Source organism: Cuculus canorus, chromosome 11 (genome assembly GCF_017976375.1).
Source record: "Cuculus canorus isolate bCucCan1 chromosome 11, bCucCan1.pri, whole genome shotgun sequence".
Classification (NCBI taxonomy): domain Eukaryota; kingdom Metazoa; phylum Chordata; class Aves; order Cuculiformes; family Cuculidae; genus Cuculus; species Cuculus canorus.
Window position 1 is genome coordinate 12566900 of NC_071411.1, and position 27994 is coordinate 12594893.

A 27994-nucleotide genomic window follows, 5' to 3' on the forward strand; every position below is an offset into this window, starting at 1 on the left:
GTGCCAGTTTGATTAGTGCTGCAGTCCTAAGGCATTTGGGCTTTTTTTTTTTTAAAGCAGGTGACTACGTAGCATCAATCTCCTTTCTTATCCAAGACGTTCCTCAAAGTAGGCTAACTCCAGCTCACCTCCCAGCCAAGGACTGCTTCCCAGGCAAGTCCTGAGCGTGGCCAAGCAGGGGGAGAGCATTGCCTGGGCCACTGTCAGCGGTGAACACTTTCTTTCAGAGCACAGCTGGGAAAGAAGAGCAGCTGATAATCACTCCTGATACACTAGACTAGGGAACATAACATTTCAGTTCTTTCCTCAGCCCAAGCAAATTCAAATCAATATTGCTTGTTCTGCAGGAGAACAGCTACAGGCTGGTCTCGGGGAAGAGACTCTCCCCCGTCAGAGCTGGCAGGAAAGGATTAAAGATTCAGAGGAGCATTGAGAAATAGGAGCAGAGAGAAAGGGGCTGCAAAGCTGTGACTCAGGCACTTCACTTTATAAGCGGAGAAACACTTCAAAGCTTCAGTTTAAGGGTATGCATTTTATCAAGTAGATTGTTTAATATAAAATGCAAAACCAACATGAAGCGGAAGTTAAGGACCCTTTTACATAAGGAAGCATTGCTCATCTCATCCAACCCTCTCCACATATGCAGTTTCCTATTGCCTGCTTCCACATACACCTTCTTCCCCACCCTTCTGCTGGCTGAGAATCTGGCATATTACCCCAATAAGCAGCTTCACAGGGCTCCTACTTCCTTATGAGTGGTCTGGGGTTTGTTTGTTTGTTTAAATATAGCCTTCATACAGTAATGTCAGTATAGAGAAAAGCTTACAGACTCAGCATCCCAGCTTCCAACCCTGGCAGCTCTTATGCACAAGTAAATGCAAATACATGAGTTATCCTGCTGCTCCTAACAAGATTAGCAACTTCCTTAAAGCTCTGCAGGGAACCAGCTTGAAGAAACAGGCCTTATATCAGACTTCACTTCTAAGAAAATAAAAGAATAACAGTCCACCCCATAGTCTTGTGTCAAGTATTACCGTTTAGGCACCAACTTCTTAATCATAGTCAGGTCAAGCTTATAGATAACTGCAAAAATGAAAGGCTCTTCAGACACACTTCCCCCTCCCTACGTGCCTTTCTTTACTTTCTAGCTCCATATAGAGCACTACTTTTAATAATAAAATAATACTACATGCTGATTACATAGGGAAAAAAACAGCTGACCTAATGAACTTAAGATAAAGAAGAGACACTTCCCAGAGAAAGAAATACAACTTGTCTTCCCACACCTGTGCTCCAGAGCCTCACTAACAAGCGAGAGGCAATTCACAAACCTGAACTCTATCAGGTGTGTTAATGAGCCTCATAAATAACAACAGCCAAGGCTCCAGAGCTGCTGCTACATAAATAGCAAGAAGGAGGGAATGAAGGATTCCAGTTGGGTCAGGTAAGATTGGAATGTTTGTTGCTGTGGGGTTTTTTTTGTTTACTGGTGGTTTTTTGGTTGGTTTTTGTTAATTACAGGCTGTGGGGTTTTTTTTGTTCATTAATTATAGTAAGTTTTTAATGTTTTGTTTGGTCTGAAATGTTAACTCTAGCTTTAAAAGGTAGGTCTTCTTTTCTTTATGTTTGTTTTTTGTATGAAAGTACTGATATCTATGGTAGCATACAGTAGGCTTTCTTCTGGTGTTAAAGATTTTAGTATAATTCTAACAGTAATTGCAAGATTTCTGTTCTCTTGGCACTAGTTAAGTTTTCAAGCTTATGTGAAAGTTGTTGGAGAAATCTGAGGTTTTTTTTTCTTGTTTCGTATTGCTTAACTACTTAATATGTCTACTGTTGGGGTGAAATAAATTATTTCTCTTTAATAAAAAAATGTGATTGGCACAATCTCATTTAAGAAGTATATGTATAAAAAGCAGTAGTACAGCTGTTCTTATTAACCATATCTGAAAACTAAACACTTTTAAACTCATAATTTGTTTTAAGTATTTTTAATGTGGAAATGTGTTTATAGCATGTGATGAACACTCAAATGGTCTCATGATATTTGCAGTGCTTTCTTTCCTGTGAACCTGACAGAGAGCTTAACTTAAGCCTGTTTGTGGTATAGGGCTAGATGAGCTTGATAATGTTTGTTTCTGTGAGAGGTAGAAATATTTCTCTAGATACCATAGATGGTAGAAATATTTCTTGAGCTTTCATTCTATCTATATATTCCTATTTCTCAAAGTTATATGAGAAGGAACTTCAGTTAATAAAAGCTCCTTGCAGTTCTTGCCCTTCTGTTACTCCTGTTGCAGGAAGAAGGAGACCTTCCAGGTTAGAAGGAAGATAGAATGGACTATATAAATACTTTTATTATGAAATAACTATATTAATTGTAGTTGTTTCAAATATCTGCTGTACGGGAGTTCTCTATTTCCCTTTAAGTTAAAAGAAAACAAGGCTAAGAACTGCCAGAACCATGCTTCTCTTCCCTCAATGCAACATATGGCTGGGCCAGGTCCGGGCCCATCCTGACGGTAGAAGTAGTTGGCCTATAGGAAGGAGTGCCTGAAGAGCTGTATTCATCTGCTCTGGCTCCCTTGGGTCTCATTATTGACATTTGTAACCTCTTTCCGAGTGCACAGTCGGTGTTTTCTCCCCAAACTCTTAACCTCAGTCTCCGTGTAAACGCTCGTACTATCAAAAGGTCTGCGTTGGTTATAGGCTGTATCTAGTAAGTTGGATGGGAAATTCTAAGAGTAATGTTTCTTGGTGTATAGGATATACTATACAGCTTGTACTGTCTTACTCGTGCTAACATTACAGGAAAGGCAACTCTTCTCTGCTGGTATGGTATATCTTCCAAATTCCTTGACATCTAGCTAATTCTTCTTACATTTAAATGCTGTATGTAACACTTGTAATGGAAGTTGTATGCGAGGCTAGTAATCCATTCTCCTGTAGGTATTGCGAGTCAGAGGCAAGGGTTTCAATTTAAGAACTAAATATACAATCTTTTTCAAAAGAAACAATTTCCTAAGCATCCTGAGATAGTATACAACTTATCATAGTTAACGCCATGTAGTTCATCCCCATGACATACAATTTTGGATCCCAAATAGTGTTTATAGATGACAAAAGAACTCACTTTCTGTTATGTAGAGATTTATTATTTCAGATAATGTATTTTCCAGTGCTATTGGTCAACAGCATATATCTCAAGCTTAAGAAACAGTGTGACAAAAGCTTTATTCATTGATACCATTTTGTCAGTTCAATTAATCTGGGGTGAATTCACTTGTTAACTATGTATTTGTTCTGAATATTCTACTCACTCCTATTTGTCAAATCATAATTTTACCCTACAGCAAGAGGAAAATACATAGCTTACTGACTCAAGGATGGATGTGTTGTCTTTCTGTCTGTCCCACTGATACATTTCAGGAACTCTTTCAAGCTTTTTCTGCCCTTAAGGACCAGATTTCACTTCATATCCTTGAATATATACTACTTTTATATGGCTGTAAACACTAAGTGAACTGACATTTCCTCTCTGTTCAAGACTTGCGGGTTTTAAATTGATCGATGGGTTTCTCTACATCTCTGATATACAGCATCCCCTGTATACATCACTATTCACATTCTTATGGGAATTTGTGCTATAACTCTGTTTCTTTAAGAAAAATCGAGGAAACATTGCTGAGAGCAGGAATTTGGCACTAGCACAAGTGTAACTGCAGCTCCTGTGGATGTGTGGTCACTCCTGCTGAAAGCAGGACATGAGTCATCTAAAAACTGCTGATTCTTTTAGTCCAGAACAAGACAATTTGGTAACTGTTATTCATGCTCCCCCTTTTTTCTTTTTTAAATATGTGTTTTCTTTTCCCAAGTAAAACTTCCAACCGTCTTCTGCTATGTGTTAGGAAACCATAGTTCTTACTCGAGACTTCAGAAGATCCGAAAACAGTTTTTAATCTGGATTCTAGCACCTCTGGAGGAGGTTTGTGAGTGCATATAGCCCAAAACTTGTCAGAAACTATGCGGAGGGGGAGTAAATATCAAAAGACTGCTCAAGAGCTCCTCAGTTCTGTTGGATACAAAAAGTCACCAGTGTACATACATGTCCAAGCCTTTGTATTTCTCTGTACATGCTAATGTTGGAGGGGATAAAAGGAAAAGTATGCCTCACACTTGGGGGGGAGAGGTGTCCAGATGAAAGTCTGAAACATAAAGATAAATGTATTACTGGTTCACCTGTGTGTCACCTGGACTTTACTTCGCACAGAAAGGAAGACCTTAAAAAGAGCCTTATTGTTAAGAATCAGCAGTAGTAGGCAATGGTAACAGATGTAAGGTATCCCCAGATTAATTCTCAGTGAAAAAAAAACCCTTTTTTGTTTTTTACCCGAGTTATTGAAATTTATCAAGCAACTTGATTTAATGGTAATTCCTTTGATCAGAGAGTTTACCTCTTCAGAAGTCCCTTCCAATCTAAATCTTTCTATGATTATCAGGAAAGGAGAGAAGCAGGTATTCAAAAACATATGCCAATTTTTGTGACAAATCTAATGTGTAAAATGTAGTCTTCAAATTATGGTATTGAAGTAGCAAGCACCAAAATGCAAAATAATCTTTCTATTCAGAACTGAAGCAGTTTTAATGTAGAAAGAATTGCTGCTGTTTGCCCTTCTGCCATTCCATATGTGTGAAAGAGCTGAGATAACCAATTATGTCATGAGAGTCTTTTAGAACTTTATGCTTTCTTTGCTTGTGTAACACCTGATGAGTGATGACATTCCAATCCCCCAAGCAACCATAGAATAATAAAAAAGGGCCCCTTAAGAAATACAAACTTCATTTAAAGAAATGGAATAAAAATTTAGTGTAGACTCATACACAAATTAAGTCTAGTGCTAAACAGGCAGGGTACTGCATAGACCAACTCTCTGAAGCACAGCCTGTTGATGTTCAGGCTGTACAAAACATACCATACTCATCATACCTCCGAAATGTGGTGGAGGACCACAGAGCAGAACCACTCCTTGTCCTTCTCTGACTGACACTGTGCTTCTTGTTTTCATTTCAAAATTTTCAAGGTCTTGAGAGAGAATGAGAAAACAAGACCCAGTTATTATCTGTCAGTTTTATTCCAAACTGTACCCCAAGTTATGCAATGCTTGTATAACTCAGGAACATATTCACATGTTCAATAGCGTAATACAATCTCTATGTGAATTGCCACATTGTATGTGAAAATCTCATCCAACTTAGTATCTAGTCCCTTGGCAGTCATGAAATACCTGTTCATAAAGCACTTACACCCTAAACCCGTGAGTTTGCATTCGTGGTTCTGAATTGCAAAGCTACTGTAATTATTTCATGACATTTTTAGCATAATTTCTTTTTGGAGACTTTTTATCTACTTAAGTAGGAAAAAAAGTGCTATTTTGCATTGCTTCCCTTTTTTATAGAAATAAAATGCAGGTGTGCTGTTCTATATATATACAAGTGATAATTAAACATCATCAGGTCTCCCACAGAGTGTGTGTTTAAATGATGACAAAGTATGTTATATCCTTAATGAGTCTACTCTGTCCTAAAGCTGGCTGCATTAAGTGGACAAGTTTTAATTGACTGGAACAAAATTTATCATTAGTTGTAAGGGGAGGGGGGAAGGGAAAGAGAATGCTTTGAGTAGGGAATCGTGTGGAGGTTTGGGGAAACCTCTTGTATAAATATGTCTATGCCTATCTCCCATACATGGCTATTTTATTTTTTTTTTACTGAATAATGTTGTAAGTAATCTTCACTGTCTTCTCACATTTTGCTGAGATGTGGAAATACCAATTACCAATTTCATTCTTTTTGAATAATTCAATTATAAAACATCACACGAGATGTACTTTAAACTGGTTATTTACTTTTTTATCCAGCTCTCATTCTATTGAGAAGGTTTACTGCTTTTGTCAGAGTACTTTGGGAAATGATTGCTTGAAATACCCTCTAAATATGTTTAATATATAATAAAAAATATAATATGAGCTTCCACTTAAAACTCTTTATACCATAGTGTCATATACTGCTTGCTTTAAGCTTGTTTTATTTACCTTGCTACAGAATGTTGCTTCAAATAATTGTTCCAGAGCTCGATAGAGAGAAACAGTTCTTGTTGGTCAAAGCAATAACGATTACTACCTGTACAGGCTCAGCTATTTATGTCAATATATCAATTTTCTCCCCCTTAGTTGAACTTTACACAGTTAATTTTTCTTTTCCTCCTCTTCATCTCCTCTATATTGGTATCCTATGAAGACATTGTCTGCTCAGAGGTGACTGAATTGAATTAGTCAGCTGTAGCACCTCCTTGTGCTGTCATAGCCACAATAGATGGTACCTGTCAATACACTGCGAAAGCCTTTTAAACTCTGATGTTCTTTTAATTGCCTGCTGGCTAGATCTCTGCCTTGCAGCCTGGTTAGTCCAGGGGGACAAAAAAAAGGCAAGAAAAGCCAAAAAGAAAGTTTGTTTATTTAGTTTTATTCCATTGTGTAATGCTTACTGGAGAGGAAAACAGCGGATGGATGTAATATGGCTAACCAGAGATTGAATTCATAAAGATGATCCTTACTGGTCAAATCTCTGAATGTGGGGATTTATTTATTTACCTTTTCTGAAAACTCAGCCTGAGAAAATTAATCAGCTTTCTATTTTTCCTTTTTTTTTTTTTTTTCCCTGCTGGTTAAGAGCTTTCCGAGAAGGAAAAGGCCAGCACAATATATTTCTGTGGGGAAACTGGCCTTTGGGCCAGCTCTTGAGACATCACATGGGGATTTGCTTGGGTTGGCTCCCCTGAGGCTTTGTGGCTCAGGAGAAGAGGCCAGCTTGGGGGGGGAAGGTGTGGGGCTGTGGAGGAGAAAGACCCTAGAATACTCCTGTTTATTATGTCAAATAAAAAAAAATAGATTTGAAAGGTATAAAACATTCAGGTCTCTTATGGCTCAGGCACTAGCAACAAAAATGGTCGCATTTCCCTTTCCTGTCACTTTCCTTGAGCTGTTAATACAATGAATACTGTCCAGTTTCTACTTAAAGATGGAACTAAAAAAATAAGATGGTAAATCAGGAATATTTTTTTGCTGGCAACATTTCCCTTGTTATGAGACACCCAAGAAAGGAGGAAAAAAAAAGGGCAAGTGTAGTGCACTTGAAAAAAGCTTTTCATGGCAATTGAAAATTAAGTATGTAATACTTTATTCTGAAATTGAAACAGATTTTGTTAAGTAATAAATTGCTGGTAGAAAGTCTTAGTTTAATGACATATGTAAAGGTATAATTTTTTACTCTAATTTTAGAAACCGTATTACCTTCCTGTGTTTCTCCACTAAAACCATGACAAGTATCCCCAGCCAAAATACCAAAAAAACCAGTAGTACCTTTTATGGGATCCACTATTTTATAATTAGCAGGAATGCTTTTCATTATGTGGTGTAAAAGTTGAATTTGCCTTTTCATTCTATGTTTTTCAACCCTAAACTGAGTATCAAAATCTGTATGCAAGAGTCTTAACTCTTGCATAGCACGTTTATTATACAAAGCAGCTCAGCCTTTCCCAGTGCTGAAGGGACTTTCATCCCATCATGCTTTCTAGTGGATCATAGGTATGAAAAAGTAGGTATAGAGGCACATAAATTGTCATTTAATCTATTCTTCTGGCCTGTGACGGGTACAAATACGCTATGTTCTTTCTAACCTATTTGTAAAGATCTCTAGGGACACAAGCCTTCTCTACACAATCCATCCGAATGCTTGGCTCTGAAGTCTTCATCATGCTGTATCTCTTAGCAACCCCAGCCCTCAAAATTTAATAGGCCTGAACAGGAATGGTCAAAAGTTGATTATGATAGATAGTTATAGACAATGAATTTCTTCAGTGTTTCTTTCTGTAATAAAGAATCATTGCATATTAAGGAAAAGAAACTCTGAAAGAGCAAAACAGAGCAAAATGAGTAAAAACACATTAGGGGAGTCAGTCTTACTTTTATTGTCATCTCTATTGGACCCTCTTTCAAGGCAGGCACCGTCTCCTTCTGAAATATTATGACACCTCATTCAGATGGGATTCAAAAGCGAGTTATAAAATTCTCTTTAAGTGGCCCAGGATGATAAACGGAGGAATGAGGTGGGACAGCACGAGTAATGTTTCTTCATACTGGATGCATTATTTTTGCCCAAAAGGTTTTTGCATACTTTTTCACCCCCTCTAGGGTGAAAAATTTTTGTATGTATTTTTGTATGTATTTTCAATGATTACTTGCAACCTGAAATGTGTTAAATATAAAGAAAAAATACAACCCTGAATATGAATATAAATGTAGCTATTCTCTTTTGTTATTCAGAAGATCTGGCCACTTCTCAAAACCACTCATCTTTGCTTTCAGTAGGTATTTACACCAACTGAATACTGTTCTCCAAGTTACTGTTACCTAGCACAGCTTTATAAGATAACATGACATAATCTGATAAAATGTAATGTTGTTTGTCAAAAAGTGTATCGAATAAGATTGCTCAGATCAGGTGTTAAGTACACATTTAGATTGCTAATATGCACTTAAGAATGGTATGACTATTTAACAGATGGTATATTTGCAAACTTCAGTGTTTCTGCAGAGACCTATAAATAAATTATCACCTAGTTCCTACATAATTCCTGCCATTCTCTGTCTGTTTTATTTCACTTTATGAACAAAGAGTTTCCTTACACTGCATTGCTCTCTCAGCTGTGATTTTTTTATCAAAAAACAGCTATTTTCCAGCACTGTGTATGTTGGCAGATTACTACTGGTATAGCACAATTAATCAGTTGGATGTGATAATGAGGTCGTGTAGGCTAAGCAAAATGCTCAGGTGAAGTGATTCTTCACAGTGAAGAGTGGAAATACTTGGACTCAGCTGTGTGTGGCAAGAAGTCATCATTTTCAGCTGGGAACGTTTGCAGACCTAAGCAAGATAGTTATGTGCTCAGAACAAGCAAAACATATGGTGTTTTGTGGAAACTGAATTGGAGAATGACGGGGCTTTCTCTGATGTGAGTGGGAGCACTTGAGGTGAAGGAGGCTTTCAGCTCCTTACCAGGTTTGAATGGAGGAATGTGGAGAAGGAATAGGCCAGAGCTTTTTTTCAGCTGGTGTAAGTCAGCCATTCAGTCAAGGAGAGTAAATCCACAATGATGAGTGAGTGATGTGTTTGCCTGAAGTGATGATCTATGCAGATAGAAACTAATTAGAACTGATATACCCGAATACTTCATGCTAAGGTACTTGTGTTAATAAGTTCAGGCATGCAGTATTATTTCTTTAGCATTTTAAGGCTAAGCATTAATATAACTGCCAATTGTATCATGAATATAGCTCTTCTAATTTGCCCATACGTCTGGGTGGAGTTTTTTTTAATATTAAAAAACCTTGCAAGTGTTAGAGTTGTAGGTTTAACTTGCACAATAGAATGTGTCAAGACATGGGTCAGCCTTTTGGACATTAGGCAACTGCTTCATAAATGTCTGATAGGAACAAAAAACCTAATCGCAAGTAGCAACTCATTTGTTTCAACCTCCCAATCATGTGTTTGAAATTCCTGAAACTGCTCAAGGATGGGCACAGCACTTCCGAACCAGCTGATTTTAAGAATATGCATAGGGCAACTCTGTATTACCCAGTAGCAAACAAGGAAACTGGGGTGTTTTAATATATGAAATTGTTACAGGCAATTAGAGAAAGTCCAATTTATCACCTTGCATAATTACTAACAGTTCATCTGAATTAGCGTAATTTCATGCTTTCTTGAACTTTTGATTTTTTCCATAAATGTTTTGTCATTACATAATCACAAATATTATAGTTGTAATTACTTGTTATTGAAATGTGCAATGAATGTTAAGGCATTACTAGTAAGAGCACTTTACAAATTAGCTATGCTTCTGAGGACAAATCAATTTTTTTTCACATTTCCATGTGGCTGTGTCAAACAGTGATAGATCACATGTTCCAGCTTTTTGTGTTTTTCTTATTGGCTATGATATATTGCAATACCATTGGTGTTACTGGATGTGATGTATTACAATAGAAATTCTCTTGCAGCAAAATGGGATAAAATTACAGCCTCAGCAGTTTTTAAAAGAAGCTCATGGTTATGATTTGCAATAAATTTCTAACACCTGTGTTATGAGTTGACAATTAGTTGCCTTCACTTGACTGTAACTAATTAGAGGATTGGTAAGTGTGGATTTGGACTCAATGCCTAATCCAGAAGAATTGGGTCTGTTATAGCTGCAAATAGGAAAACTAGAACTTATTGGATCTTTCAAATTATCTCAATCTGGGAAGTCCCATACTCAGCCAGATTTGGGGTTTGTTTTTCCCCCCTTTCACATAGAAAGAGCCTCAAACTTTCATTGGGCTAAAACAAGTGTAGGTGTGGACTGTGCCTATTGCTGGAAGGTTGTGATTATCTGTTTAGACCACTCCAGAAGACCTCTTGTGCATCTAGCAGTCTCTTGCTTCTCCTTAGTATTGTTGTACCGAAGGACCTTGTAGGACAGCATTACCAGTTTCTTGCAGCTTGGTTACCAATAGGGTGTGTTATGCATATATCGTTCATTCTCTAAACATCTCCCAAAGGAACGGCTAATCTCATTTCCTACAACTTGCACTGGAAAGTAAACTTCTTTAAGCTGTCAGAACTGTAGTAAACTTGTTAAACCCTCCCACAGTTTCTTTGTCTTGATAATAATGTCAATACATTAATCTTTTCCATTTAATCTCAATTTTTTTAAATGTTCTGATTGATTTTCTATGAATTCAATTCTGAGATTGAGTGGTGTTATCTCTAATTAAGGTGTCTTAAAGCTGCTTAGCATTTCCCATTTCCTGATTTTTTTAAAATACTTTCATTTTCCACTAAACATACCTACTGAGTTCTCCTCTTCCTTTGTCTGAAGTACGCTTGAGCCTCCACTTTGTCAGTGTTGTAAGATCATGGGGTCTAAAGGACTTGAAGCTTATCCAACCAGGACAAGCCTGGGCAACACCTGAGTGTCCTTTTTCACAAGGACAGGCTAAAAATCAACTGCAGTTCTCACTTTTTGTTCTCGTTTTCCATCTGAGGTGAGCACTGCATCCCACTCTGGTTAAAAGACAAAGTTGCCTCCTTTTCCTGCCATGTTCCTCTCTGCCCCTACGGTGCAGTCTGCAAAACCAAGGAGGGGGAAAGCACAATTGCTGGGTCTTGTTCTTCTCCAAAGCCTTATCATCAAACAAGGACCTTGATCAGTGCTCCTTTATTTAGTTAAATTGCTTTGGAGCTTGTAAGGGGAAAGGAACTGTAATTTAAACATTAGGATGCACAGAGGCCCCAGGTCTTCAATTCAGCTTAAATGGTATGAATAGCCAATCCAGGCACTAATTTTCAAGGTGGGGAACAATAATTTTTACCACAGCCTGATTGTCTTTTTCAATTAAAGAGTGAAAATGCCCTTTACAAAGTAATATCAAGCTTCTCTAGAGGAAAAAATGGAAGGTCACAATTAAATTAAACAGGGAGAGAGTGTGTGGGGGAAATCCTTAGCTGCCTTGCTCTTGTTTTTCTTTTTTTATTCGTACACTGAGGAAACCAAATGCAAAGAAACATATGCAGTGAAACTGTAGCATTGGTCTACATCTGTTTTTTGTTATTTTTTCCACTTTTACAGAGTAGTGGCATAAAATATTAAAGCTGTCTTCTGAACCAAACATGAGACTTGCACCAAGTAGTGTTGATGCAGCCTTAGGGCTGTTACTCTAAACCCCATCTGTAGGCCAGAGGCATGTTCAAGGATCTGACCCTCTCAAAGGGAGGGCGACACAAGAAATGTATTTTTAATATTTTATATTCCTGAACAGTTTTCTCACCTGTCACAGCAGAGTTCATTTGTCACATGTCATCAGAGTCACTTTGCCATCTGCATGAGTGTTCTCCAGATTGGAGTGCTCTTAAAAACAGATTTCTCTCCCTAGTCTAAATCTTTTGAGCGAGATTTATCCCTGCCAGAACTGTGGTGGTTTGACTAACTTACACCAAAGATTGCCCTGGCCCTATGTGTTAAACCACCTCTTGGCAGGGATGTTAACTCTTACCCAAAACTGACTTCTTTTATATTTGCTCATGCTCCTGCAGAGATTTGGTTTCCCAGAGTGTGTGGAGATGGTTCATGAACTCATCCCTTCCCTTGGACCTTGACCTCCTTGTTGGCAGTGAACAGCCATACCCTTGGTCATGCGAAGAGCTCTTTTTACCTTCGTGTCCAGGGTCCTTCTGGGTTCCTCCTATTAAACAAACTACAGCCCCACTTCAGGCTATTATTTTCTTTTTATAATGCTTTTATCAATAAGACAATCTATGCTCATAACAAGTAATCAAAAAAAAAAAGGCAAGGAAGAGAAGGCTCTCATGTACTGCTGAAAGTCTTTAACAAGGATGTCCATGTGTACCTTATCCCTTCCCAAACACCTGCCCAGCCCTTTGGATATCTTCCTCCAGCACAGAATTACTTCTTGCAGAATTACTTTGGGTAATCCCTAGACACCACCACTTCACCTTGCTCACTCCAGCTGCGAAGCTGTCAAAGACTTCCTTCACAGGATCACAGAATTATAGAATTGTTTGGGTTGGAAGGAACATTAAAGATTATCCCGTTCCAACCCCCTGCCATGGGCAGGGACACCTCCTACCAGACCAGGCTGCTCAAAGCCCCATCCAGCCTGGCCTGGAACATTTCCAGGGAGGAGGCAAGATTTGTTCCAATGGAAATGTCAAGATTTACCTGAGTGACTGATGTAAAGGAATTTTTAATGTGAATCTTCAGGTGGGATTTCAGGTGTACTAGACACTATTTGTTCCTCCTTCAGCAGCATTTAGAAAAGAGTATTTGTAGCTTAGTGCATTCTCTGTACCAGATATGGTTTACCTGTTGGGAAAAGCTATGCCTGTGGCTTAGTCCTTTGCACCATGGGAAGTATTAAAGACATACTCTGTTTCTCTTTTTCTCAACATAAGCTACAGAACAGAGAAGTTTATCTTGTACCTTAAAACCTTTTTATTGAGATTAAACATCACTGCAAAAACAACTAGTTGAGTAATTGTGCTGGTTTTGTTCAAAAAAGACAGTCATTTATTCCAAAGAATTTAATTAATTTTTTTTCCCTTGCAAGACTGTACCTGTAACTTTACTTTTTGTCATACCAAAGAATGAAGAAGCTTATGTGGATATTATGGATATTTCACTCAACTTATTGGAATCTAATTCATATTGTCTGTAATGAAAGTAGAGTGGATAAAAAGAAAATCACCCAAACTGCATCTATAGACTGGTCTTATCCTTCAGAAATATTAAATTTATCAATTGAAATCTAGCAGCTCTGGGACCTGTCGATGCTTTCTTACCTACCATATCTCAATCACATATAGTGCTTTTCCAATACGACTTGCAATGGGCAGATTTAGGATAAACACTTTCATAGGAACTACAGAATAGTAAGTAATATATAACTAAAAGATAATCTTCAAATACTTACACATTCACTATTACTACTTTATCTGACTAGCTCCCTGCCTGTAACACTCCTTACATCTCTGTAATGTATGTCTTCATTTCATAGATAAAGAATCCCTACATAAGAGGGGTAAGAGACTCCTTTTTTAAAAAAAGAAAGTTTAAGCAACTAGCCTAAAGGAACAAAATGACTTTAACAGTGTTTTGATACAGCACAGCCTTGAACGTACTCTGAGATGTTTAAAACTATTTGAGAGAGAGAAAAAAAAAAATGCGGGTTGGGTTTCTGTTGCTCTTGGTCTGCTATGATATTAAAGGGAAATGTGGTTACCTTCAGCTGGTATGGTTAACAAGAGAGAGGAGGCGATGACTGCATCCATTGACACCAAATATTAGATGGGCTTTGAGGGCACAGGGCAGACTCAAACCTCTAGGGAACAGTGGAGGAAGTAAAACACCTTGATTATGCAGAATTATCCTTATATTTTGGTTTTAAGATTCCAGGCTGTTCTTTCTGTCTTCGGGAATGCCTGAATATTTGCATAATCCTATTATTGTAGCATCTGAGCTTTAAAATAGAAATGCTATTATCACCCTGCCTTGTCCTGTCAGCAAGCAGGTGGAACCCTACCAGGCATCCCGTTTCATCACTGTTGAATGGTTGTTGATGGCTCCTGCTTTTCCTTAAGCCTGTAAGAGCTTCTGTGTGTGCAGACTTCTGCAAAGAGATAAATACTTGAAAGCTCAACAAGATACATAGTCAAACTGAATGTAGTGACGTCTTGCAGCGTTTTTGGTCTCTGAGTGAATAAGCTGCATCGCTTATAGTCTGCTCTCTGCAAATGTTCTGCTTAAAGTAGCCTTGAAGGAAACGCAGTGCCTCATTTCAGAGTGGCTGGAGCAGTGTACAGACCCCTCATAGCAATGCATATCAGGTTCTTACAATGTTTTTCTTAATTTTGTGGGGAAACATTTTGAAGAAGAGAAGGGGAAAAAAGAAAATATGCCTGAGGCTGCTGTCTGCTCCATGGAGAGCATCCATTAAGTAAAGACCTTGATGTTGACTCCCACCATGGGAACTGCTGCAGAGTGTTCGAGCTCTGGTACAAAGTGTCCGTAGCAATAAGATCTGATAAATGAGAGTTCAGTTTCTTTTTACTTCAGGCAGAGTTTTGACAAAATATGGGCTTTATTTCCAAACAACAGTCTGTGGTGTTGGTGTATTTTACTGTAGCTCATTCTATTCAGAAGCCTGCACTTCACCTACCCGTACACAGGGAGATGTACATACTGCTGCTGTAGTTATATTAGATTCTTTAGCTGTGGTTAAAAGTCTAAAAGGTAATCTTGAGCTCTAAGCCTATTCAGTGACATAAGGAGAGATGACAGTAGTATTTCCATCCTCGAGACAGGATCGATCTGCAGGGAGCATTGCTACTGCAGCTTGCAATCTTTTCTCACCTGCTCATGCGAAGATCCAGATTTTGAGGTGTTGCCAGAATCATCAGGAGGGCTGAAAGGACAGGGTTTTATGTCCGATTCTCCACGTATTTGCAAGTTGAGATATGTTTCTGCATTATATATGAGGAAGCACTTTTGGAAAAAACTGGGAGGTAGGCTTAATGTATTACTTTGCATTTGTAGGTTATAAAGTGATGTGAATGGAGGCAAGCCTCTGACTTCACCTGAGGTGTCCCTATAGAGGAGAAGGGAATGCAGTAAATGAAGTAAATTTCAGGAGATGTATCTTTGATGGTGACATACTTCTGCCACTAGAAAGCTGAGGTCTTTTCACCTCCTTCTTACTCTTCAGTTACTAGTTGGCCATTCCTGAGTGCCTACCGAATGCTAAATTGAGAAGCATATACCTCCTTTTGAAAAAGAAATTGCAGCATTCATTCTTTCAATATAAGCTGCTAGATAGCCTGATCAGTATGCCAGCCCTTGCATGCAGTGGTGAATTAACAATCAACTTAAAGACCCAGAGCCCTCTATGCAAGGTGGTAGGTACAACATCTAGCACACCTTTTAATCAAATGTATTTGTTACAGAGGGATTTCTGGACACAAACAACTGGTCTAGAAGTTTTTGCTGTTTAAACTAAAATTCATGCACGTTCAGACTTTGCAAATTCAGACAATCTGATCTAAATGTATTGATTTTTCCATTTCAAAGCATATACTACAAGCAAAAAGGGTTATGACACTTTGAGGCATGCTGTATTGCTTTGTGATGTTTGTGTAATTTGTGTGCAGTCAAAGGTAAATAACATGATGAATTAATCAGATGAAAAGTGGGTTTTCATGCTAGCTGAGCATCTCACAGACAGTCACTCTAACAGGGCTTTGGAAATGCTCCGACTGTCATGATCTAGCAAAGACTAAAAGGACTTGATTGCTTATAATATATTTCCCCTGAAACAGTTAAATGATAATGCTAGACTTATTTTATGTTTCAGAATGGAGAAACTCTGTCCTGGAAGAATCATTGCATCTTTGTTATTTGAGAAAACTGTCATTTTATGTTTATCTGACAAAGTATGTGAGAGTAGTTGGGGGCTCTGAATTGCTTCCGAGATGCTCCAGCACTACCGCACTCATCCACGCTGCTATGAGCACCTCAGCACTGGCCAAGAGGAGGGAGGATGTTTATATTTAGAAAAATGCTATTGAGAATAAGCACTAAGAAAAAAAAAACCCTGACTGTCCCTTTGAAAAAGACAGGGATGTGGCTGCAGCCCCAAAATGCCATGGACAAATCCTTCCTTATGGTTAGTCTGTACCACTGGTGGAGCTTTTAAATATATGATCTAATATCTCTCTCCACTGTGTGCCCTTCCATGTGGTTCAGGACAAAATGACTAATCCTATTGGCAAAATTAAATTGTTGTCATTGTTTCCCAGAATTCATGGTTAATAACGGGGGCCAGAGGTCTGAGAAAGTAGCAATCCTCGTGACTGTCTATCTTTGATGGTAGAAAAATTTGATTGAGAAGATCATTTAAGATCCCTAGGTGACTAATATTTTCAATTAATACTAAATTTTCTGGATTTATGTTCTGAATAGTTATAAATTACGTTCACGCATGATTCTTTTTCATGGTAGAGTACTTTTTTCCTAGTTTGTTTAATTGCACTTCTTCTTTCTCCTACATATCTGTTAATGTCTCTGTTATAAACATCTATGAGAACCAAACGAGCTAGTAATAAGCCTGGACAGACTGCTTTACTGCAGCTACTTATAGGGATTTCCCTCAAGATCAGTTGTTTACACACAGTTACTTTTACTTAAAACTGATGAAATAATTAAAACAAATCCCCTGCGTACATGGGATAGAAGTCTCATTGAAGCCATATTTAAACAGCTCTCTACAACAGGTTTTTTTGTTTGCCTTTTTTAGGGCATGAAATGCAAGTTAGATGCTCTTCATTGATGAAAAGTTTTGCAAAGCACGTCATTAATACTCATGTGAATGTCTCTTGTCACCACACAATAGAAAACTCTGATTTTACTGATCAAAATATTACTTTCAACCAAGATGCTTTTTTCTCTTTTTTGAGTTTGATTGTGATTGTGATGCATTATCTCAGGCTCAGAAGTGATGGCTGTGTTTGTGTCTGGTCAGGTTCTGTGGTGTCTTTGGGAGGTGGTTTTGTGGGTGGTGAGGCTCAGGGCAGCTGCTTCATCAGAGGTGTCCGCTCCAATGCTCATGCAGGAGAAGCAAAGCCTGTGACTTGGGAAGCTTGTGCACCAGCATCTTCATTTTGGTTTGGAGACTAGGTTGTGTAGAATCGGAAGAAAAATATTCCACGTCCCCATCTCTTCCTTCAAGCTGGCTTTCTTGCATAGTTCACAAAGATGAACTACCCACAGAGTAGTCTTTGAACTTCTCCTCATGTAGAGCTGAAGCATTACTGGTGACCCTGTGTTGGATGTCAACACTGAGCTTGAAGGGAGGAAAACACCATGTGGGTGGCAGGTTGTGACTTGGGAGCAAACCTCAAAACTCCAGTCAGTATGAGGACCCTGGTGTCTGTTGCAGGCTATGGCTACGCACGCTGGGATCTGACACCAATGCTTTTAAACCAGATCGAAGATCCAGATCTTCAGCTCTTGTGAAGCACACATTAGCTTTTCAAAATGTACTGCTTTCTGGGTAGCAAGAGACACACAGGATTTACAGGGAGCCTTCAATTTTATTTATGGCAAACCAAACCTTCACTAGGAAGTACAAATAACACAGGACTGCCACCCTATGCATCCTGCTAACACATTTATGTGCTCTTGCTCTGTTCACTCTCACTGGTGCTGTCTCTCATTTTTAGCTTGTAACTTTAATAATCTATGCCACTTCCTTCTGTACAATATTCCTCCTGCAGCTTTCATTTGACAGCTCTGTTTTTAATAGAGGATAAGCATGAAACTCCAGCTGAAGCTGAAGACATATTTCTTATCTCTTACTGCATTTATTTTCCTACCCTTAGAGCTCACTATCTTGAACAGAGGGAAAAAAAAGAATTTTTCATATTTTAAGTTGAGATGTACAATAGGTTTCCAGAAGCTTTGTTAATTCAAACTTAGTTACCTTGTAGTAAAAAGGCAAATATGCATAAATTGTCACTTGGATAATAGGCTTGATTCAACTATGAGTATTTATCATAGTGATTGCAATAACATGCCAAGGAGCCTGATTTAGGGAAGAGTCCCAGTTTTTTAAGTATTGAATGAAAGTGTCATAATATCAACATGCATGCCTGCCTGGGCTTTATGATATAGCCTGATGTATTGGTTGAAACAAAGAAGTAAATTGGATGGCAACATGAAAATAAGAAATAAGAAAATGTTAACTGTGAAATAACTGTTTCAAGGCAATTTGTTCCACTATTCTCTTCAGGACATTATAACATTTTTCCATGTACTGTGTGTTTTTCAGTTGAAAGACAAGTTAAAACTCACAGTTTCATTTCACAGTGATGCTGCTAAATTAAACCATTTTCCTGTATGTTTGTGTTTGCCTATTTAAATGACAACCTTCAATTTGTCTGCCCTCTCTTTCATATGGGAAAAGATTTAAATGTCTGTCACAACTAATGAAAAAGTAATGGGCTGCTTGAATATGCAATGTATTTATTATATGGATGCTGTTAAGAACTGGTGGCTTAAAGCAGGATGGTAGCTGTGAGTTTGTCTGCTGTGGATAAAGGAGACCCAATTTTGTTCTCCCCACAGTAACTTTGAGAGGTGTCTTTATGGGAATATGGAGCCTATGGAGAGGAAATGCTTTATCTGGCTGATTTTGATTGTCTTATATTGGCATGAAACTTCAAACTATTAATAAGTGAAGTGCTTCAGAGGGAATGCTTCCTCAGCATGGAGCATTAAAGAATTGGTGTTTAATGGCTGAAAATACTTCATGCTATGACAGTCTGTTTTCTGGCAAACAGGTCCTCTAGCTGCAAAGTAGCATTGGCTGAGATGCACATGAGATGTGCTTTACCTCGGACCAGAAATCATACAGGATTTTTTTCGAGTTTGCATGTCTGAGTGCAGACCCATGGCCTGCAGATGTACCTGGGAAAGGACAATTGCCAGAAGGCTCTTCAGAGCTGCCTGTTTTTCTTTTGCCTCCCCTCCTTTTTTTTTTATACCTCCTTTATGCCTTCATTTGAAAGCTTTCCTTTTCTTTAGATCTTTCCCCAGCTCCATTCCTGGCCTATTCTGGTTCCTTGGGGATTACTGATTCCAAAGATGGCTTTGGGGTGGTCATCTACTCTTGATTCTTTCTAAAATGGAATTTGTTTTGTTGCGAAACAATTTTTATCTGGGAACTTAAAATAATTTCCTATGCAGGAAGAGTGGCTTGCTAAGATATTTCAGAAAAAGTGGGAAAATAATGAATCAAAAATTTTAGTTCTGTTTGACCAGCTCTTGGAATCAAAAGCTCTTGGAAAAATTCAGGGTAAAACATTATTGAATGAGATACCAGTGATGTACCATTTGATCAGCCCTACTAAGAAGGGTCTGTGAATCATCCTGACCTCTGTCTCCTTTGTATAACCCCTGCGACATGAGATTTGCTATGAGAAATGGAACAAGATTAATAATTAATATGTTTGCTGGTGTCTGAAATAGCGACATAAGGTTGGCTTTAGGCACATGTTTTATTAATGAAGTTTGAAAACAATTGCTTTTTCTCAGCAACAGACAGCTCAGACCTTTATATTGAAGAAAGAAGAATGGTGCTAATATCTGGGGGCGGGGGTGGTGGTGTCGTGTTGTTGCTGCTGTTTCCTCACCTGCCCAGGGTATTAACAGAAGTCGATCACCACATATAAATGTGAAAAAGATTGTGAGGTTGTGAAGTGAAATGGGCAAAAAGCCTAAAATAAATTTTAAATTGTTTAAAGACAGCATATGTGTTTTACCCAATTCAGATAAAATATGAAACAGCTCACCACTTTCCACACTGTGTAAGGAAAGAATGTTTATCCTGTTAATGTAACAAAATATCTGTGTGTCAATTAGGGGTACAGTGTTTTTATGACTCAGAACTCATTATGCAACAAAAAGTGGGAAAACATAACTTTCTGCAGCATCTCCCCTCTAATTGTAATGACCTGTAATACAGCAATGAAAGCCCCATCTTAAAGTGGAAACACCTTTATTAAGTGAAAATAATTGCACTTGTATTCCTTGACCTTTCAAGTCTCTGAAAGTTATTCTTGTTCCTGAGGGCTAGCAGCCATCATATGTCTGATTTTGTTATTAATATTTAGAAAGAATGACTTTTAAGAATAAGCACTGCTGAAGTAAGCCAAACCTTTTGAAAAGAATCACTGATACTTTAATTATCCAATAAATTACAGTTCATGTACAGCATTAATTAGAAAATAATGCTCTAATAAATACGATCTTCCCAACTTACATGCAAATTGAAGCTTTGCCTTCCTGCTCAGAATTGTTCCAAATGAATTTGTGGCCAAACACTGGTATGTTCCAATATCCTGTTTTTCATGAGGGTTATTGATTGCCAGGCTGCCTCCAACCAACCTGTAGTGATAACTCATGGTAAGATCAATATCTGTGCCATTTTGCTTCCACCTTTGAGGGGAAAAAAATCAAATTATGCTTATAATTTACAGAGCCTATTCATATTTATCTTAAATTGTGTGCTGTAGCACACCTGTAATGATAAAAATGTAGTTAAATATCAGAACATTATATCATTTTTTACACCAGACTGCTGCTTATATCAATCTTAATGATGTCAATAATTATGTTCCTTGAAAAATCTTTACTGTTTTTATGCTAGTCACCAGTGTTCATCCAAATGTCTACAAAAAGTAATTACAACTTATTTGTCCAAACTAAGTTATCCATCCAATCAGGAGTATAGTACATACCTCGATGACTACTACCTTACTTTGTACAATATAAAAGGCACCTAAATGTGCTTCGCAGTCCTTGCAAATGATGCCATAAATTTGGCTACAGAAATGATTTAGAGATATGGATTGGGAAGAATTGCATTTCAGAGGACAGACAAAAGCTGAGAGAAGATTTTATAAAGCAAGTTTGAGACATAATTTAATGAGAAAGTTGTTATTTTAAGACATAGCTTGTCTCTGTTAGTTCACTAAATAGAAAATTGATTGTCTGCAATCATTATGCAGCTATTTACAAATGACAAAAATACATATTTTATGTTTTAAGAAGGGAATTTTAGTGGTATTACCATTAGCCGCATAAGGGTTGATCCACATGAGGTCCAAAGGAAAAATAAAGTACCTCAGTTACTAATGTTTGCAAACCTTGGGCTTCTAATGCCACACTTTACGTTGTGAGCAATTCTAAAAGCTACATAACCACATATTTGTGTTTTTCCTAATTTTACACCACAGCAGTCTCTTCAGCTTGTATCTCTTCTGTTGACTTGTGTGGGTGTGATGCCTATATCTCCATAGCATGCAAAGACCACACGAGAGTTACTGATGGAAAACTTTGGGTTTGCAGAAGGTTTTATGGCAGTCCCTGAAACAAGGGCAGCGTTGTCCCTATTTGAAGGATTACAGCGTAAAACATTTCTGCTACTTGTTATTTGCAGAGATGGACTTAGTGACAGTGATGGTAGTTTTCACTGTTAAACTGAAGCACACTTGTGCTGTAGCTATTTTACTGGAAGATCTGACCTGGATATACAGTGCAATACTTTACTTCCATCACCCATCAAACTTTCTCTACATAATCAGACTGGATAGGTAGTTGTTTTTTTTGCAGAGATTTTTGAATTACACTGTGGAATCTAATTCTGTGTTCCAAGGGAAATCTAGACAAATATGTATGGAAGAAGTGAGGATCCTTTTAAGTGAGCACTTGATTTTAAAAATTAATAATGACCGATTAAAACATGAAATAGATTTAATTCTATGAACAAATTTGAGTAGTATTACATTTATCTAGGTCTGACAATCACTGCCTTCTCTTTCAGAAACACATCAACATTAAGAAATTTAGACATGACAGTGCACTTCAATACTTCTTCCTTCAAGTTACAGCTGATTCTTGACCCTTCTGTACCTCCACTCTATCCCTTTTTTATGTTTTGCTGTAGTTGATCTAGGTTTTAGCCGCTGTTTTGGGGGAGTTTGGACTGCCCCAAGATGAGGAAAATCTTAGCTGGTGCCCACCCATGAGCCTGTTATTTTTGGGCATTAGTCTGTAGCAGTGCTAGGATTTTGCCATATTTCAAGATTTACATATGGTATATGCTGTCTAAATCCTTCCATTTTCTAATGTAGGGTATTCTGGTATTTTGTTTGCCAGTTCTCTTTAATTTCAGAATCAATCACTGAAATAACTGCTGTCATCATTACATGGCTCCCAATTAAGCTCTGTAATTGTTTTTCAAAACAAATCCAAAGTTGTTGGCTTAGTTGCTGCAAATGAATTCTTCACAGTATCCCCGTAATCATTCTAATCACTGTGGTACAATGATTATTAAACTTTGCATATAGATCAGAGGTTCATCTCCTGGTGTGGGCTTTTTCCTAATTAATATGCTTACATCACTCAAGCAAGTAAATTAATGAATTCATGTGTTAGATGATGATTTAATGACTTTGTGTTTTCTCCAGTATCCTGTCTTATATTCAGAAATATTTGAAGACATACTAGGAAAATTTTAATATAAGCTTGTTGAGGCAGCGATTACTTACATATTTTCATAGACTTCCTCATGCAACCATTGAAAAAATACTTTTAGCCATTATAGGAAATGCATCCTGGACCATTTTTTTCAGAACCTAAACTTTTACAAGGGGTTTTATATTCTGATATTGAATTCAATAGTTCCGTTGGAATGTAAGACATTTCAAATCATATTGATATGTGTAAACTTAAAAAACCCAACCTATTGTATGTGTTATGAATTCATAGAACAAATGATCACATTCCATTTGCTTCATAATTTAACCTTTTATAGAACGCCAGTTATGAAATGTTCCAAATAAATTCTTCATTGAGTTAAAGGCTTTGGGAACGTAAATAAGTAGCACCTTACCCAATTCCCATCTTGATTTGAAGATCTCAAGTGAAAGGTTTTCTATTATCTCTTTTTCTTTTTTTCTTCAGTTGTTAACGATTTATGATAACATTTGAATATAACAATATATCTGTATTCTTCCAAGCCAGTGGTTTTGTTAAATCTTTAATGCTGGACTTATTGTGAACTTCCTTCTAAGGTACACTACTGAAGAATAATTTCAGTTCCATCTATACAAGGATAAACTTGTAGTATATGATGACTTGCTCAAATTTATAGTACTTGATCAATACTTGTGATTTGCTATTCAAATAGTTTCTATCTCAAATCAAATAAAAATGAGGAGGAGTAGAATTTATTAATGAACATGAATGTGTGAGTAATGTGTATTTACAATGCAACTGCAAATTATACAACCTGTCCTTAGGGTAATAACTTACAAAAGAATTGTGGAAAATAATATAATGAATTTCTATCATCTTTTCACACTGAAAAAATATTGATCTAGCTAAAAATCTTCAAAGACTACAGCAGCACATAAAACTTAAAAATATGTTGAGGCATTAGAGATCTTTGCAGACTACAATTATTCTTAGGGCTTCTTTGAGAATTGTCAATGTTTCATTATACACAGGTTAACTGTTAAGCTGCATACCCACAGGTTCCTCTGGTGTTTAGACTTCCCTTATCCTCTCTGATTAGAGTTTCTTCTGGGTGATGTATCTATTGATGCTATGATCCCAGCACCCCTCCCTACGGCCTGACCCATGTTCAAGTAAATCCAGCAGCGCTGATGAGCCTGCCTGGACCCCCGCCCTTAATTTGAACTACTTTCTGTGTAGATATACGTATACATAATTTAATGGATTATCTTTTTGTTGCACTGTTACAATGAAAATAGGTATTTTTTTAAGTCTTCACTGCGTTCTGTGTTCCTTAGACTAATTACATTCAAAGGGAAATGTCCTGCTAAGTCACCTGACGCTTGTAACTGCGAAAAAACCTTACAAAACCCCCTAGTATACAATATTTCCATAGAGGAAGAAAATAGAAAGTTTAAAAACTACTGTCTGTGAACAGGAGAGAAGAGTTTGAAGGCATTTCTAATTTTTCTCTGCCTTTGAAGTAGTAGCTTCAGTGAGTCAAGGGACAGTTTAGTGAACAAGTGCATTACAGTAGGGCTGTAATTCATTTGTCAGGGCTATAAATAAGATAAACATGTTTTGGAGGTTACTAGGAATGGTTCTAAAATTTATTGCAATAATTGCAAATCACATAAAATATGGTTATAATTATTGTAGTTTTCATGCTTCTGTTCCCCTCACTTCTACTTGTCTGCTAGTTATTCTCTGTGGTACTTTGATTTGGATCAAATTTGAATCTCTTTATCTTATTTTACTGCATCATTTTAAGTTATGCTGACATATTAAAATATTGCAGTGGATAATGCTTATGGTGGTTATGGATTTATTTGGTCTATTGACTGCTTTCTGTGAAAATTATTGAGGAAAAAAACCCTCTCCGTTTCAAACTTTTATGGAAATGCTAGTTTATGTGAATCCTCTGGGTATTGAATGTAAGCTCAGAAAAAGAGTTAGAATCAGGCACCTGAGACCAAAGGGGAAAACTCAAAATACTGCAGAAAACACTTGTTAGGAGGTTCTAGGTGACTACTTTTGGGGTTTTTTTTTCGCAGTGTGGAGGAAAGCTAGTTGTACCGAACTGAATGACTTAATGGAAGAAAGCTGTGGAACTGATATGTTAGAAGATAGGCTGTAAGCAGAAAAAGTAGTAAAAATCATTGCTGATAATCCCTCAATCAACTATAACAGAAAAGTTGAAGTGCGGAAAACTATAAATCAAATTTGAATGTTTCTTTATTTACCATCAACATCAGACAGGGAAACAGCTGAAATATGCCCGGTATTATAAACAAATTTGACTGTCTAGAAGTGTGTATAATAGGCAAAATGGTATTTATCAGGACATCTATATAGTTTTCCTAATATGTGTGCTGATTTAGTGATATTTCCATTCATATTTTAGTTTCCATTGTAACTAGATCTCTTACTTTCAACAGTGTCCAACAGGAACTTAGTGTCTTATATATATTACTTAGCTCTTATGCCTACTTCAGTTCTGTGCAATTTTTGCATTATGGTTGTTAGACACAGGATTTTGATATGAAGTTGCAAGAAAGTTACTATATTCACTGGACTTATAAGACTAATACAATACATAATAAAAGAAGATAATTAGGAAATGCTAAGCCTTCTTTCCTTAAAAGGCATTAATCAGCATAACTAGTTATGTAAAATGTGCTAAACGGCAAGTTAGTGTGGCTATAGCTATATTCCTCTTGCAGTTCTGTATTTCTGAATCAAAGCAATACCTTGCAGTGGTCCTTGCAGTTCTTTTCCATCACCAGCAAAGGATATGATTTCAATTTCATACTGTGCTTTAATTATCTAAAGTTGTTAGAACTTTAAATATATGGGCTCGATCCTTATCTGATAAAACTGGCATTAGCTCTAGCAAAAATCAAAGAAAAGAGCTGAAGGCTTCCCATTCCTTTCAGGTCACAGTGAAAAGCTCCCAGACTGTGACAGCCGCAGTGATAGTCTGATAACTTCTAATTGACCTAGATGGTTCACTCCCAAAACGTCTTACCTAGAGTAACTGAGGCTTTGCAAAACGTCCTTATAGTACAAAGAAAATAATCTAATTAATTGATAGGTAGGGAAAAAGTGAAAGAGAAAATATGAATATCAGTTATAGGACAGTAGGAGACTTCATAGATATCCTGGCTAGTTAAACCTGCTCTCTCTACTGTTTCTGCGTGTGAGGACTCCATGGTTGGAATATGAGTCAAGTTTTATAAGTCTCTAAGGAAGCTGCCTGTATAAATGAATAGGAAGGAAATGGATGGGTGAACTGGAAAGACTGGAAATTCATGACATGAACCACTAGACGTTCATTTTAAAACCAGGAAGAACAAATGGGATGGGAAATGGGTGAGGAATTCTACTCATAGGAAGAGAAGTTACACTATGAAAAGGAGATGAGTATTCACTTGCTAGCAAAATATCTGGAAACAAATTAATACCTGGAATACAGAAGTCAAGTTGACAACTAGTAGTGGTACTTTACAGAGGAAACTTGTGAGCATTTAAAAGTTATTGAACAATTTCTGTCTGAGTATTCAGTAGGACACAATTTTCTTTCATATCTTGCACGAATAATTTTTTCTAAAAAAAATTTTCCTTTTCTAAGACCATTATTTTCCCAGTTCTATTCTGAAGAAAACAGTCATTTTTTTCCAGATTTCCTGCTTTTCCTTTTATTGCACTTATGTTTCCAGGTCCTTAGTGCAACAAGCTGGTGTAAATGTGTCCGTAGTTACTGAATAAAGAATCCTATGTACCAAAGTATTATTGAATGTACAGAGTATTGTAAGGTGGATATCAGAGCTGTGACTGTCTCTTTCTCTACATAAATGCTAAAAATATATACATGAAATGTTAGAATTAGAAATTGGAAAGGATGTTGGTGACTTTTTTTTTTGCCTTCCAAGCATTTATGAAGTTGAAAGTTATATCAAATACAGGTGCACAGCATCTCCATTTTTTCAGTTTTCACAGCTGTTCTGCGGATTCGGCAGTAATTTTGTATGTTTTAAAATACTTTGGGGACAATTTTCAATAATGTGCTTTATTTTCATTTGTTAATTTTACTTAACAGCAGACTAGCAAAAATATTTTTTCTTCATTCCTCAAATTTACTGTGCCTGCACAACTTTAAACGCTCCACTATATTCATCCTTTTTCCCCTCAGACTTCTGACAAGGAGGCTGCTAATCATGTGACACCATTACTATGTAAATTAAATACTTTAAACATTAATATATCCCTTTTTTCTTTAAATAAAATCAGTGATTGTGTAAACAAGTAGTTCTTGAAGCAGCCTTAGCCCCAGGACCTTCCTTGTGCTGCACAAGCATCAAATGCACCAACCAAAAATCCTCTCTCTCGTGGTAGTAAAGAAAGTTGGGGTCTTTTCATAGGCTGTACTCCCAAACACAGAAAAGCAAGGAACAGAGCCTGGCTGTGGGGGCACATTTTCTGGCTGTGGCCAGTCTTGTTGTGAGTGCTCACTATGTTTTGAGATATGTATGACTGCACTATTTATTAAAACACAAACGATTTACAATGAGAAAATATTTTTTCTGAAGTTGACTTCACCTGTAGTATGGGAGTGGGTATCCTTTAGCTGTACAGTTCAGTAGGATTTCTGGATTTGCTGAGCTCATGGAATAAGTGATATCATATGGCTCTTGGATTAAAATAGGACCATGAAGGGTTTCTTCCCCTGTGAAAGAAAAAGGATAATATTAGTCAACTTTAGTGTGTCCCTACATGTGAAAACATCCTTTGTTGTTCTTTGCTTTTGGGCAGATGTTAAGGTGTGTTGTTATATTCAGCAGAGCATCCAGCTCCAGACACTTGGTTACTAAGGAGGAAATATTTCAAGTCTGATTGATAATAAAATCACATATCCTAGGTGCTGGTGATTTATTTTGCTAGTGAGAGTGAAGACTACCTTCTTAGCTTATTTCCTATGGAAGCTATATGTCCATCTGTTAAATCTTCCCCATGCGCCTCGTGCTTGTGCTTTAGATGGTGCCTAAAAGCAGGAAAGGTGCTTCTGCTTCCCTGCTCACCTTGTGAAGTGGAAGTGTCAGCTTCATGTCACTCTTTTGAAACACAGGCAGCTCGCTGACTACAGCCAAACTCTAGCAACACAGGTATTTCCATATTGTCCATGACCACATATAGCATGGGAGAGGGAGAGCAAGGCCCACTAGCAAACCAGCAAATGAACTCTGT

At 37.4% G+C, this 27994-nt stretch overlaps 1 protein-coding gene across 1 annotated transcript in view; it reads right to left on the minus strand.

Annotated features, from left to right (window-relative positions):
- Positions 1 to 27476, minus strand: part of LOC104063580 (contactin-6) — an 87889-nt gene extending 60413 nt beyond the window's left edge. Inside the window, 3 exon segments of the mRNA XM_009565802.2 lie at positions 4988 to 5083; positions 20493 to 20668; positions 27350 to 27476. Coding sequence (XP_009564097.2) covers positions 4988 to 5083; positions 20493 to 20668; positions 27350 to 27417 — 340 coding nt within the window. The 5' untranslated portion in view covers positions 27418 to 27476.
- Between the last annotated feature and the right edge of the window lie 518 nt (positions 27477 to 27994).